Source organism: Miniopterus schreibersii (genome assembly GCF_964146895.1).
Source record: "Miniopterus schreibersii genome assembly, chromosome: 2".
Classification (NCBI taxonomy): domain Eukaryota; kingdom Metazoa; phylum Chordata; class Mammalia; order Chiroptera; family Miniopteridae; genus Miniopterus; species Miniopterus schreibersii.
In genome coordinates this window covers 176,868,485-176,884,326 of record NC_138102.1, presented here as the reverse complement: position 1 = coordinate 176,884,326, position 15,842 = coordinate 176,868,485, and the positions used below count along the sequence as shown (strand labels likewise).

General features: G+C 34.2%; 1 protein-coding gene across 1 annotated transcript in view; it reads left to right on the top strand.

Annotated features, from left to right (window-relative positions):
• Window positions 1–15,308, top strand: part of CRY1 (cryptochrome circadian regulator 1) — a 45,746-nt gene extending 30,438 nt beyond the window's left edge. The window contains exons 3-12 of the mRNA XM_081130661.1: window positions 6,685–6,827; window positions 8,911–9,095; window positions 9,703–9,791; window positions 10,364–10,504; window positions 10,589–10,900; window positions 12,033–12,184; window positions 12,422–12,624; window positions 12,721–12,816; window positions 13,832–13,933; window positions 14,695–15,308. Coding sequence (XP_080986787.1) covers window positions 6,685–6,827; window positions 8,911–9,095; window positions 9,703–9,791; window positions 10,364–10,504; window positions 10,589–10,900; window positions 12,033–12,184; window positions 12,422–12,624; window positions 12,721–12,816; window positions 13,832–13,929 — 1,419 coding nt within the window. The 3' untranslated portion in view covers window positions 13,930–13,933; window positions 14,695–15,308. The remainder of the gene's footprint in view (window positions 1–6,684; window positions 6,828–8,910; window positions 9,096–9,702; window positions 9,792–10,363; window positions 10,505–10,588; window positions 10,901–12,032; window positions 12,185–12,421; window positions 12,625–12,720; window positions 12,817–13,831; window positions 13,934–14,694) is intronic.
• Window positions 15,309–15,842: the final 534 nt, after the last annotated feature.

Here is a 15,842-nt window from a genome sequence, read left to right as displayed (position 1 = left end):
TATGTTTTTATGTTTATATCTGTATGTACAGATTATATGTATACATATATATCTGTATGTGTGTGTGTATGTTGTCATCCCCCTTTTTAAAAACTAAAATGAAAACACACACCATTCTGTGCAGTGCTCTATTTACATAACAGTGTATTTTGGAGATTGTTCCATATTACTTCCCTAGTCTTTTAAATGGCTTCCTAGTATTACATTGTGTAGATAGCTATAATTTCTTTAGTTAACTTTCTACTGAAATTTTACAGAGTTTTTGGTGGTCCTATGTAGGCTGACATGGCAGATTAGAATCTCAAGAAGCCGTAGCTACAGAGCAAGTTTACACCCACTTTACAGTTGTTTCCTACAGTGCTTTCATAGAGTACCAGTCAGTGGCAGTGTGCCAAAGGCTAAGGCAGGGAAAAGAGCTGAAAGAGATCCCTCATTGAAGTGCACTGGGCATTCACTTAGTGCAATAGTAGTCCACTGAAGCTGGGGACAGGACAGTAGGGTAGAAAGATGTCTCCTGTGGTGCAGAAAATTATGGGACAGGGCTGGAAAACAAAGAGAACTTTATGGTAACAAAGCAACCATAAAGCTGATGGGTAGACAGCAAAGTAAAGAGAGATGACCTACAGTTTGTAAAGCTAGTGACTGGGCCGTAAAGCAGAGAAAGACGTCTTGGCAGTACTCAAATCCCAAACCCTGTTGAAGAAAAATCTGGATCCTGCCCTCAAAATATTCAAAGCCAGTGGTGAACGGAATTTAACCAAAGCAGCAGCAAAGCCCAGACCCAGATCAGTTACAGACTATATTAATTGAACTTCTAGCAGTCAGAGAAAGCAAAGACTGTGTATGTACTTTTCTAGGGACAAATATTATTTATTTTATCTTTATTCTTTTTACCATTTTCTGGTATAGAATAAAAAAAAAAGACACACGAAGAAGCAGGGAAATGTGACTTGCAATCAAGGAAAAAAAGTCAATAGAAATAGTCTCACAGTTGATGCACATGTAGGAATTATAATAAAGGACTTTACAATAATTATGCTAGTGATATTAAAGGATCTAGTTGAAAAGTGAAAGATACATGTGAATAGATGGTAATTTCAGTACAAAAATGGAAAGTATTAAAAAAACACACAAATGAAAACTCCAGAACTGAAACATCACAATCCCAGAAATTAATTCCTTCAGTGAGCTTATCCAGACTGGACAGAGCAGCACAAGGGATCAGTGACCTTGAAGACAATCAATAGAAATCATCCCAACTGAAACAGAAAAAGAAAGAAGATTTTTTTTAAAAAAAGTAACAGAGTGTCTGAGACTTGTGGAAAATAGTAAATGGCTTAACATATGTCTAACTGTAGACTTAGAGAAAAGAGGAGAGGTTGGGACAGAACTACTATGTATATTTGAACATAGAATGATTGAGAATTTTTCAAAATTGATGAAATATATTGACCCACAGTGCCAAAAAGCTTAATATCAAATAGTATAAATATAAAGAAAACCACATCTTGCCACATCATAGTCAATTAACTGAAAGAGACAATTTTATGAGCAGGTGGAGGAGAAAAGACATACTTAGGGAACCACAATAAGAATGGTAAGTGAGCCCTGGCTGGGTGGCTCAGTTGGTTGGAACATATACCAAAAAAGCTGTGGGTTCAATTCCTGGTCAGGTCACATACCTAGGTTTCCAGTTTAATCCCCCATCAGGGCATCCAATCGATGTTTCTCTCTCGCATCAATGTTTCTCTCTCTGTCCCCCTTCCTCTCTCTCTCAAAATCAATAAACATATCCTCAGGTGAGGACCAAAAAACAAAAAGAATTATTAGTGGTTCTTATCAGAAACAGTAAGAGTCCAGAGACAATGGAATGACATCTTTAAAGAACCACAACCATGTTAACTTAGCAAAACTGTTCTTTAAAAACAAAGAAAGAAAAAACACACACAAGTAAAATGAAGGCATTTTTAAGCAGATAAAAGCAGAGATAATGTATATTCAGTAGATCTATTCTATAAGAAATACTAAAGGAAGTTCTGCTAAGTAAAAGGAAATAATCTTAGATGAAAGGATCTGTGGCAAAGAAGGGAGAACACTAAATATATGGGGAAATATAAAAGGCCACCTTTTTCATTATTTTAGTTATATATATTTATATATCCTGTTTTCTTTAAAAGACTATTGACAGGTTAAAAAGAACTAATAGTGATGAATTGTAGAGCATAATACCAATATTACGGGGTTGTAACATAATATAAATAAAATCCATAACAAGATCACACAGGTAGGAGGAAGGTAAACAGAAGTGTACATAAGTTCTTATATTATTCAATAGTAATATGTGATTGGAAGGTAGACTGTGATAAGAATGCAAATTGTGCTCTAAAATAACAGGCTATTTCTAAAAAGTTAATGGGGGAGTTTAAAAAGAAATACTAAAAATATTTGACTCATTCAAATGAAGGCAGGTGGGGGACAGAAGAGATAGGCAAAAAGAAAACTTACCAAGATGGTAAATTTAAACCCAACTATATCAATAATTAGATTAAATGTAAATGGTATCCATTTAAATGGCACAAGTTGACTGGATAAAAAATAAGCAAGATCCAACTATATGCTGTTTGGAGGAGACACTTCAAAAAGAAGAAACAGGTATTTTGAAATAAAAAAGACTGAAAAATAATGTACTTTGCAAACAGTAAGCATAGGAAAATAGAATTCAAGAAAAAATTATTAGAGATACAGAGTAAAGTCTCACTTCAAGAAGATATAACCATCATAAATGTATATGTACCTACTAACAGTAAAAAAAATACATGAATCTCAAACTGGTAAAGCTCTAGGGAGAAATAGATAAATCCACAGAGAGATTTTTACACCTCTCAGTTATTGATAGGATATACAAAAATTAAGAAACAGATGATATGAGTAACACTATCAACCAATTTTTGATGTAACTAATGCTTGTAGAACACTATACCTAAGAACTGCAGAATAAATATTCTTTCATATGCATATGAAACATTCATCAAGATAGACCATACCCTCAGCCACAAAACAGGTATCAATAAATTTCAGAAGACTGAAATCTTACAGAGTATATTTTCTGACTTCAGTAGAATTAAATTAAAATGAATAGCAAGAGAACAGCAACTATAACTGAATCATAATGGAAACGCAGTATATCAAAATTTTGGGGATTTAGCTACAGTAGTGCTTAGAGGAAAATATTTTTCAATACGCTGTTAGAAAAGAAGGGAATCAAAGAAGCTTCCACCTTAAAAAATAAAAAAATTAATAGCAAGTAGAAGAAAGAATCAAGAGAGGAATGGAAATCAATGAAATAGAAATAGACAAATAGAGGGAAAATAAATGTGCAGTAATTAATTTATTGTCTCTCAGCTCCAAATCCACCCTTATTTGCCCTGCTTTGTGATACTGAAAATGGATGCTGTAAAACACTTCTCCTTTGCCAGCTGGCTTGATATTAGGCTTTGTCAATACACATTGCTGGTGGTTCTCTGCAAGGCCATAGCAGGAGAAAAGGAGCTTTCCTTCTTGGTATCCTTGTGCTTTTTTCCTGGCACCTTACCCAGCAGATGAGCATGTGGGAGGCCCAGTAACACGTCACTAGCTTTCCTGGACAAGCCCCAGCCTACGTGTACCCTCTGGCCTCTCCCTGCCACCTGATAGGCCACTTCCACAGATAAGCTCCAGGTGACCCACACCCTCTGATAAATTTCTCTGCCACCCAGTGGACCACTTCTACAGATCAGCTCCCCTCTATTGCAGTTAATTTTTCTCTCATCGATTTTTCTATTTTTTAGAAAAGTTAGCCCACACCCTCCAGGAAGCTTCTCAGCTACCCAGTGGGCTGTCTTATGAACTAGTTCTGACCCTATCCCTCTGGGAAGTTTCTTTCTGAAAGGGAAGGTTGTGTGTTCCTGGAGCAGCACATCCCATACAATGAGGTGTGAATCTTAGCAAGGGGGACAGGAGCTCTTCTAAATTCTTAAGTCATTACTTATTTCCCCTTCATTAAGAGGTGGTAGCTGCTTTCTGCAGTTGCTGCTTTGGGACACCTTAGAACCTTCTCTTTCATACCTTCTTGTTTTTCTTGTGGAGAGACGTTCACTATTGTTTCCCCACAGAAGACGTGAATGATCTCATTGTTGAGTTTAGTAGAAGGAGCTAGGCTAGTGTAGCTCAGATTGCACCTTTTCTCCTCTGCACTTGCAGAGAGCACACATCCTGTTCCCTTCTTCCATGTGATGAATTTTATAGGAGCAGTCGGCACTGCAGGAAAGGTGCTACTTATCACTGGGTAGGCAAATCTGTTTAATTCAGGAGCACAATATCAACAGGCTTACTGCCCTTAAACCTAGTATCTTTTCTCCAGTTCAACTTTTACTAGTGGAATGGTGTGTGTGTGTGTGTGTGTGTGTGTGTGTGTGTGTGTGTGTGTGTGTAGTTGTTTATCCTCACCCAAGGATATTTTTTTCGTTGATTTTTAGAGAGAGTAGAAGGGAGGAAAGGGGGGGGGAAGAGGGGGGGAAGGAACGTTGATGTGAGAGACACATCGATTGGTTGCCTCCCACATGAGCCCCGACTGGGGCTGGGGAATGAACCTGCAACCCAGGTACATGCCCTTAACAGAATTGAACCCTCAACCCTTTGGTGCATGGGCCAACCCTATAACCACAGAGCCACACTGGCCAGGGCAACATGATCCATATTTTGACCTTTTGCTCTCTGACTTATGTTCCCTTCCTTTATCAAATGGGATAAAGGCGAGGGAGTGTTATTGACTTACCTCAAACTCTAACATTTACTTTCTAGAAACTAAAACACTTTGTCAAAAAAAAATTATAGAATTAAAATGCAAACTACTATTTAGAAAAAAATTTTTGTAACACATGGCAGAAAGGTTGCTATCATTAAAATGTAAGGAGCTCTTACAGATCCTTAAGAGAAAACTGAATTGCAATAGAAAACCAAGCAAATATAAGCTGCAACTTGCAGAAGAAGAAATATACAAATGGTTAGTAATAATAATAGCTATTCTTACTATGTACTGTGTCCTAAACAATTTACAAACATTATCTCATTTGATCTTTCAGCAGCCCAGTAACATGATATTATTATTTTTTCATTTTACTATAGAAAACACACAGTGCTCATGTTCTAGGTACTCTCTAAACACCTTACTTACACTTTACTCATTTTTTAGATGAGGAAACAGATGTGGAGAGTTTAGGAATTTGCATAAATAGTTGAGCAGTTTTTGAACTCAGAACTTTAGATCATGTGTTTTTTAACTACTACTTGATGCTCCCTTACTGTAAAACAAATATAATGCTTTTCTATTCTCATTTTATTTTTAAGTTTCAAAAGCAGGACATGATTATACTAACAATTCTGAACAATGCAACAGTGTGTAAAATAAAAATAATTATATTATTTACACTCCTAAATTTTATTCCTCAAAGGGAGCAGCTGTTGACAGCTTGGTAGGAATTCTTCAAGACTTTCAAGAAAGGAAAATATTTTAAATGAGATATTATTTTTCTTTGTATACTGTGTGTATTAGTGGTACCACTGTTTTTCATATGGGGAGCAGATGTATGGAGAGTAAACACTGGTGTGCTACTGATGAGAGTGTAAATTGGCACCGTGTAACTGGTGGACAATTTGACAGTGTGTATAAAATATTAAATGTGCATATCTTATCCATTAATTGTTTTTGAAGGAATTATTTCTAGAAAAAATAGAACAGATGCCCCCAAAATGTTTAAGATGTATAAAGATGTATAAAGATGGGCAATGCAAGGTTTATAATAGCAATTAAAAAACAAAACAAACAAAGCCACCATTAGTGACAGGTTTGGAGAATTACCTAATGTTGCTCTATAGTCAGTTAAATAATGGTAGAATTAGAGATGATTTTTTTTTCTTTGTAAGATATATCATAGTAGATTTTAGAATTTAAAAAACTTCACTACTCCCCTGGGGAATCACTTAATTCCCTGAAGTCACAGTCTCCTCATTGAAAATCAGAATAAGGAGATGTGCAGCACTTATTAAAATAGCACCTGACACTCTAATAGCTGCTATTATTACTATCTCCATATTTTCCAGTTAACATTTTTTTGGCAATCAGAAATAAAACAGAGTACCTCAACAAAGCATCTTATACCATATTAGCTATCAAAGGTTTATTAAAGACCAATTCTTAGAAGCAGCAGGCATAAATTCAGGCATTCTGGTACTCTGTGAACTTGAGCAAGTCCCTAAAGTTTTAAAATAATCGTATCTGCAAAATGGAGAAACCAACCAAAGTACCAAACTCTGAGGGTTGTTTTGAGGAGCAAATGAGATAAAGTAAGTATAAATCATTTGAAAAAGTAAAGTACTATACAAACACATTTAGTGTTAAGAAGCTGGTTTTAAGCATATTGCTAGACTAATGCCTAGCACAATGCTTGATATCTAGGGAGCATACATTTCTTATATATATTTTTTTGAATTTATAAATTGCACATTTTCTTGCTGCATATTCAATGTTTGATGTATGTATAATCATTTGATAGGCAAATCATGAGCTTTTCACTATTTTTTAGCCTCCATTGTTAAAATAGAAAAACTGTTCTTAAAATGTGTGTACCTTTTACCCTTTTACTTTAGGAATGGAACATTACTAAACTTTCAATTGAGTATGATTCTGAACCCTTTGGAAAGGAACGAGATGCAGCTATTAAGAAACTGGCTACTGAAGCTGGAGTAGAAGTAATTGTACGAATTTCACATACATTATATGACCTGGACAAGTAAGTATTTTTTCTTTTATTATTATAGTAAAATACACATAATATAATATGTCATCTTAACCATTTTTAAATATACAATTAAGTAGGAGTAAGTACCTAGACAAATAAGTTTTAACCTGTGGGATGTAGGTTTGTAAAATGGAAATACCATATCCTTAATAACGTTGTGGGAGAATTAAATAAATATATATATTAAACCCTTAGCACAACTGCTGTGATTTTTACTTACCCAGTGACAGATACCAAACTTACAATCATAGTGCATAAGATCAAAATACTCAGAATTTTAGTTTCAAAATATTGAGTATTAATTTCTCCTTGACTGTCCAAACTTAGCCTATTGTTGGTCTTGCCTTTCTGGGCTCTTAGCAATATTAATTTTATAGTTTATTTGATACATAAGCATAAAATGCCTTGATATATTTTGTATTATTGCCTTAAGTTATTTAACTTCATGTGTGTATATTTTGTCTATCTAGATTTTAAATCCAGATACAAATTGTATGAAATATTACTTTCTCGAAGTGTATTTCTTGAAATACCAGTCTTTAGTGATGCTTTGTCCAACAAAAGAGTCTGTGGTCAAGTTGAAATTTAGCAAGTATTACATGCTGTGAGTTTTGAAGGTTCATAAGATTCATTAATTTACGAACCTTTGGCATATTGTTGTCCTTATAAGTGCTGAATTCTCATAATTTATCTGCCTTTTAAATTATTTTACTTTATAAGTTACTCATTTTTATCAAGTTAATAAAACTAATTATAAGTAACATGATAAACTAGTTAATTTTATTCAACTTTTCTAAGTGTATTAAAAAATGGTGACTTGATTCAGCAAGGGTCTTACTTGATATTAAGCCAGAAGTCATATATCCTTTGATAATAAACTTGCCTTCTGGTTTACCAGTTTTCTTAACTTTAGGGAGCTGATAGCAAGGAGGAGGCAAAATAGGATAAGAGCAGTTGGTTCTAAGTGGAAGACGCCGTATTATATATAAAATTGAATTGTTTATTGGATTGAATGTGAATATTAACCATATGTAATCCATCATAAAACAATGTAACATATAGAAAACATTTTCTAAGGTTTTTATTTTGTTTCTGTTATATAATTAGCAGAGTGTCATTGCAGTATCATTAAAATTGACATATTTTATTATGACCTTAAGTATAAATTCAAAGTATTACACCAAAAAAAAATTACTGGAATCAGAGAGGATAGTTTTTTTGGTAATTATGTCCTATACATATACTTGATACATAATATATATGGCTTAATGATAAATGTACTGTATTTGGATTAAGAAAACCCTGATTTGCTATTTATTAGCTATATCACCTGGACTGATTTACTTAGCTCTTGGTAGGCTTCAGTTCCTGACCATAAAATGATGGAGCTGGATTTTACCAGTAATTCTTTATTAAGGCTAAATGCTAAGCAAATCGCCATAATGAAAAAGGTTATTCCCAAGTAGTGTCTAATTTAAACTACCATTGGCAAAGGCTAATCTTTCCTTTTAGTACAACTCGATTGAAGCAATTAGTGATCAGAAGTAAACATAATGTACATAAGATACATAAAATGTGTATATAAAATAGGTATGCTGACATTTTTAACAAAAGCATGAGCACAATAGAAAATAGCAAGTGATTGTCACTACAGTAATATAAAATCCTAATTAATGAGACTTGTTTGCTCCTTGATATAATATTGGCCTGGTTAAGTTTTTATTGATGATTAAGAGATTCTTTGAGCTGAGTTATAATATGTTTTCATATTTCCATATTTTTGTGTAATTGCCTTCAGGCTAATTTAGCCAGTTTTTTTCACTCATAGGTGTTTAATACCCTTTGTCTTAAAGGTTTCGGTTTGCATGCTCTATATTTTTGACACTTAGCAGATGTCTAGAAAATGAAGAAAATTATTTTTAGATTCATTAACTGTTTTTAACAAGTTTCCTGGTCATTCTCCTAGAAGTCAAGTAATTAAATTTATTTTCTAATTTTAAGCCTTTTCAGAGCTTAATCAAAATATATTGTCTTTTTTTTTATACTAATTGGATTTTACTAACTTTTGTAATAGGATCATAGAACTCAATGGTGGACAACCACCTCTTACTTATAAAAGATTCCAGACTCTCATCAGCAAAATGGAACCACTAGAGATACCGGTAGAGACAATTACTTCGGAAGTGATAGAAAAGTGCGTAACTCCTTTGTCTGATGACCATGATGAGAAATATGGAGTCCCTTCACTGGAAGAACTGGGTGGGTATAAATGGTAAAAAGGTGAAACTTAAGAGCTAATAAATCCCTCAGAAAATCCCATTTCTGATTTGACATATATTTTGCACTAAGAGAGAAATAAAGATAGGAGAAAATATAAAAGAAACTCAAACTAAGAAGTGATAAGTCTGTGCATTATTTATGTGTTCTAAAATATGTGGTTAGTGTGGCTCAGTTGGTTGAGCATCCTCTTGTGCACTGAAAGGTTGCTGGTTCAATTTCCGGTCAGGGCACAAGCCTGGATTTGGGCTGAGTGCCCAGTAGGGGGCATGCAGGAGGAAGCCAATCAAGGTTCTGCTCTCACATTGATGTGTTTTTCTCTCTCTCCTTTACTCTCTAAAAATTAATAAAATTTTTAAAAACATAAAAATAAAATATATGATTTGTCTGTTATCACCTTAAAATACATATTTTAAAGAAGAGAGAACATGTTATATCTTCTATATGTGAGGATCTATCCAGGGTTATCAATTCATTTTTATGCTACTGTCATAATTTTTCTGCCAAGTAATTTTTCTTGCAATTATTGTGGTTAAATAAAAACAAATAATGTGCCAAAAGGATGATTTTTTAATTTTTATTTTTTCAGGTTTTGATACAGATGGCTTACCCTCTGCAGTATGGCCAGGTGGAGAAACTGAAGCACTCACACGTTTGGAAAGGCATTTGGAAAGAAAAGTATGACAATATAGATCACACTCATATTTCCAAACTGGCATTTCAAAAAATTTTCCTTTTTTTAAAAACAAAAAAATAGACTGTTGAAAAAGGATTGAGAGATACTTAAAATATCATAAACCTAAACATTTGAAAATTAACAGCTGTCTCTCCTCATCTGAATCCCTTTCTCCTCCTCTTCTGATTGTTCCCTTTTTAGCTGTTACCAACACCGCCTCTTCTGTTCTTTCTCTGTAAGTTGGTGTCTCATGACCATAACTTTGAAGCTAGGGTAGAGTTCTTCTACTTCACCTTGTTTCAGTGTCAAGGAGACAGGTGGAAGGTGCTCTCAGCTTTGTGTTAGGAATGCAAAGGTAATTTATTTCACATGAGTATGTGCTACGTGAGGATGGCTGAAACAAAAAAATGCTCACTTTTATTCTTTCTTGAAGTTTTCTATTAAAAGATGTCATTTGTGGCTGGAATAATAAGATTTTATTCCCCAAGAACTATGTAACAGTTTTTAAATTTCTAAATCTTAAACACTTCTTTAAAATGGAAAAGTTAGGGTAATTCTCTCTGTGTGTTTTCAGGCTTGGGTGGCTAACTTTGAAAGACCTCGAATGAATGCCAATTCCCTGCTTGCTAGCCCTACTGGACTCAGTCCTTACCTCCGATTTGGTTGTTTGTCATGTCGACTATTTTACTTCAAACTAACAGATCTCTACAAAAAGGTATTAGCTAAAACTGGATTTTTTTATTTTTTAAAATACTTTTTAAAAAGTTGCTTAGAATACTTGTTTGCTTTTTAATTTTAGGTGAAAAAGAACAGTTCCCCTCCCCTTTCCCTTTATGGGCAACTATTATGGCGTGAATTTTTCTACACAGCAGCAACAAATAATCCACGCTTTGATAAAATGGAAGGAAACCCCATCTGTGTTCAGATTCCTTGGGATAAGAATCCTGAGGCTTTAGCAAAATGGGCAGAAGGGCGGACAGGTTTTCCATGGATTGATGCCATCATGACACAGCTTCGTCAAGAGGGTTGGATTCACCATTTGGCCAGACATGCAGTTGCTTGCTTTGTTACACGAGGTGACCTGTGGATTAGTTGGGAGGAAGGAATGAAGGTAAATGTTCTAACTAATGTAGCATGCCTTACTTTGAAGGACTCTATACTTTACTAAAACATTTCCTAGAAGTTGTCTATTATGTTTATTCATTTATAATCTAGTTTTTCAGTGGTCAAAGAATTTAATTCCCGCAATACAGTCACACTTTTGGAGACCAAAAGTATAATCAGACAGGAGATATGGCAAAAACTGGTTCAGTTAATTTCAAGTCATTTCTGTGGCTAAACCAGCCTCGCCATCAAGGAAGTATAAAATTTAACACTCAAGACGTAATTGCGTCAACATATTTATAGGTGATCATTTCTGTTACAGAAGGGATTCACCCAAGAGTTTTTAGAAATAGTGAATTCGTAGTATAAATTTTAAAATATATATAATTTCACTTCACTTCAACATCACAGCTTTTTAGTAATACTCTTATTATGTAAAGGGAAGCGTACTATTTTTTGTAGCATCATCTTGTAGTTATATATAACAGGACTTATATATATATGTTTTACCTTCCTACTTATGTCATAAATTTTGCGTCTCCAAGGACCATTTCTGATCCTGTATTTTTTTGCATCTGTTATATTTCCTAGTACAAAGTTTATATGAGGTAGATGTGTAGCACATACTTCATGAATTTATTTAAATATCATTTAATTCTGCTTTCCTCTTGGATCAAGAAATAATGCCAGTGCATTTTCAAAGGTCATTTATATTTGGATGTTCTCTTTAGGTAGGCCAGTATACTAAGCTTCTAAGTTTCTGTTGGTGATTTTTTTCAGTAGCATTTTTGCTTTCTTGAAAGTGTTTATTGCTTTTATTTGTCTTCCATTTTTTAATCTCCTCATATTCCTTTTATATCAGTGACTTGAATAATTTTTTACCCTCCTCCCAATAAAACTGCAAAGATTAGAAAGGTAAATTCTATTCAGAAATCCACTTATATTACTGATATATTTCTTTTCCTGAAATAACTCATTGTAGAATAAAACATAGACAAGAAAGCTAACTTTGGAATGTTTAATTTTACAGTTCTATGCTAGATTTTCTTTGTCTTGACTTTTGATCTTCAAAGACCTGGAAAATGCTTGCTTTGAGAATTATGTGTGTGCAAACTAATTGGTTACTGTTACTTCTGAAGGTATTTGAAGAATTATTACTTGATGCAGATTGGAGCATAAATGCTGGAAGTTGGATGTGGCTGTCTTGTAGTTCCTTTTTTCAACAGTTTTTTCACTGCTATTGCCCTGTTGGTTTTGGTAGGAGAACAGATCCCAATGGAGACTATATCAGGTAAATCAAGGGTGATTATTATTCAGTTTGGAATAACTAATCCAGGAAGAGCTTTTCATGTTTAAGCAACGCTTTAAGTATACCCCACTCATGATGGTCAGCAGAGGCGAGAAGAAGGGTAAACAAAAAATTTAAATGGTACTGATTTGATTTTGGTCATTCATAGCTAATAAATAGTTTCTTTATAATTTGCTTATAGTTCATTTTATTAATAATTTTTCTTCCTTCTCCCAAAAGGCGGTATTTGCCTGTCCTAAGAGGCTTCCCTGCAAAGTATATCTATGATCCCTGGAATGCACCAGAAGGTATCCAGAAGGTAGCCAAATGTCTGATAGGAGTCAATTACCCTAAACCGATGGTGAACCACGCCGAGGCAAGCCGTTTGAATATTGAGAGGATGAAGCAGATCTACCAGCAGCTTTCACGATACCGGGGACTAGGTGCGTCAGTTGCTGCCTTTGATTGCTGCTTTGGCAGCTGTTTGTGTACCTACCCTTGATTTGATCTTGATCATAATTGGACATTTTCCCCTTTAGGTCTTCTTGCATCAGTGCCTTCTAATCCTAATGGGAATGGAGGCCTCATGGGGTATTCTCCTGGAGAAAATATCCCAGGATGCAGCAGCAGCGGAAGTAAGTCAAAAGGAAATTTCTGCACTTAACATCAAGAGATTAATAATCAAGTATATTGTTTATTAAACCTCACTACAATATGTTTTTAAAATCTCTTTAAAATGTGTGTGCACATACATACAACACACTTCCTAACTCCATTAGTGACATTTCAGAGACAGAAAGCATCATTACATGTAGTAGGATTTGGGTCAAGGTAAAGATCTTCTCTCAAACTGAATAAGGAGAGCAATTTTAAGGATAAAATAAAACTCAAAATGTGATATTTTCAGAACGTTCATTATTTTTTACTCTCTAGATATATTTATCAGCTAAAAGGTAATAGTGTCAGTGGCCCCGTGAATAAGGCCAAAAAGTTTATCATAGACCTTTAGTCCTTTGCACATGAGTTTTCCTTACAAAGTCTAGTCTACAGTGGTTTTCTGTATGATATATTTAGTTGCCACATATATATATATTTTTTTTAAGTTTTTAATCCTCACCTAAGGACATGGTCATTGATTTTAGAGAGAGGGGGAAAGAGAAAGAGAGAGAGAAACACCGATGAGAGAGAAATATCGATGGCTGCCTCCCGTGTATTCCCTGACCAGGGAATTCCCAGACCTACAGCCGGGTCCGTGGCCTCACCTGGAATCCCACCTGCAACCTTTTGGTGTACTAGATGACACTCCAACCAACTGAGCCACCCGGCCAGGGTGCACATATATTCTTAGTAAGGGTAATATTAATAATGTCAGGAAGTCAGTATGTATTTGCAATTTGAATCATTATATCATAAAAACAAGGCAGCATTTGAGGGGTGATCATTTTTTTAAAAAGAGATCAGGTGTTATTACTGGAGTGTGTTTTATCTGGCAGTCTCCCTCTCTCTCCCTCTAAAATCCTCTCTCCTCTCCTCTCTAAAATCAATGGAGATTATCCTCAGATGAGGATTTAAAAAAAACGAATAAAGCATTTGAGCATACTGTTCTCTTCACTTTTCCTATTTTATAAACGTATATTTTTAAATGTGTAGGAAGAAGCTCCGTGGGCACTGGTCTCACCAGCGGGAAACGTCCTAGTCAGGAGGAAGACACACAGTATTCTAAAGTCCAGCGACAGAGCACAAATTAATTAGGTAAATATTTTACAGCCTTGATTCTTGCTTTAGTGGAGTGTGTAATCAACATAAATTAAGATAATTTCCAAAATGGAGCTAATCTGTATTTTCAGACCAGAGAGTCATAAATTTTTCAGTGATTGTTACAAAATCAGTTAGTTCTTAGACAAGAGAAATGCATCTGTACTGAACAAAGTGCTGCACTTGGTTTATGGCCATCTTAATCAATTATATTTAAATGTGAAAGCTTATGAATTTGTGCTCGTTTTTTTCTCAGGAAAAAAACATCTTTTTCATTTCCTTCCTATGTGACTGCGAATCTAAAACAATTAAAGTGACTTTTTAATTTTAGTGGTATTAATATAATCTCTCTATGAGTGTTTCCCCAAATATTTGCCTCTTAAGTCTTTATAAATTTCTTTTACCTAATTGTGATACTTTTAAAATCTAAATTCTTTCCAGTTTGGAAATAGTTTAATTTTTTTTTAAAGTTGGCCCTTTTTGGAAGTATCAAACAGCCATGCCTGTACTCAGTTCACTATGGGATACTATTTTGTGATATAAATTTATATGAAAAGTATTTACACAGTGCATTTGACAGTTTTTAAAGACTTTTGTTTCTTTAACAAAAAATAATTTTAAAAATTATTGCTGCTTTTAATTGCCAACCTAAATAGACTCTAAATTTCTTAAAGATCAGTAAACACTCATCAAATTTTTATCGTTTAATTCCTTGCAATCAAGCTTTACCCAGTTCTTTTTTTCCCCTTAAATCACAGAAAACATTCAGGAGGAATACTGTTGCAGCTGAAATTGGTGGGGAGTTCAATACTTTTTTCAGTTAAATTATTTTAAAATGTTCTTCATTGATGGAAAGCAGTTGTTTCTAATGACATTTCTGTGGTTTTTAACTTTTTAATGAATTTCACATAGGACACATGGTAATTTGTATATAAAGAATTTGCTTAATGTAAATATAAATAGCACAATTAGTATAGACCCATCAATATATTTTTGATAACTTTTCATGTATGGTAAAAGTTAAAGTGGCAAACTGGTACTCTGATATTAAAGAAAAAATCAAAGTTTTGAGAGTCAATGTGGGAAAATAGGAGGTTTTTAGACTTTCTTAAAAGACTTTGTTAAAATTTTCTTGACATCATTGTTTGCTCTAACTTTGCACTCTTTGATAAAAATGTTTTAGGAAATATGTGTAATCAAATTTGGTAGTTATAGCCTCTGTTAACACAGACAGTATATGCTTTAAAGTTTCATGTATACCTGTTTGACCAAACTTGTGGAAGTATCATGTGTTAAGTTCTCCTTGTCTGCCTTTCTTTGTTCATTTACAGCTAAAGTGACCTTTGTTATTAAAGTATATGCATATATGGAATCTTGTGATTTGGTGGTGGCTTTTCTTCTTTTTTTACTCTTTGTTTGTTTTAGGAAAAGGGGATCTCACTGGTTTGTGAGATGTGATTACAAATTAAAGAGATTCTATAAACCACGTCATGATTCTGAGTGAAGGAACAGCTACCATATACAGGGGTGGGCAAAAGTAAGTTTACAGTTGTGAGTACATGCAGCACAGAGTTCATTCTTATATTGTTATTTATTAATTGTTGTATTTTCCATACGAACAACTGTAAACCTACTTTTGCCCACCCATGTATTTAGTAAAATATTAAAATATTTTTCAAAATTATTCCCAATTAGAATATTGTCCTCCAAATGCTTTATACTTTTAAAAATAATCTGCAAGAAAGATATAAAACCAAAAAGTTTTTTTCAAGTAATGGGGGCCATAATTATGAGTTGTTGCTGAATAACAGGCTAAGAATGTGGGCTCTGGATCAGATGCCCGTCTCTGCCACCCACTAGCTTGGAGATCTTGGGCAAGTTATTAACCTTCTGTGTGTTTTTTTGG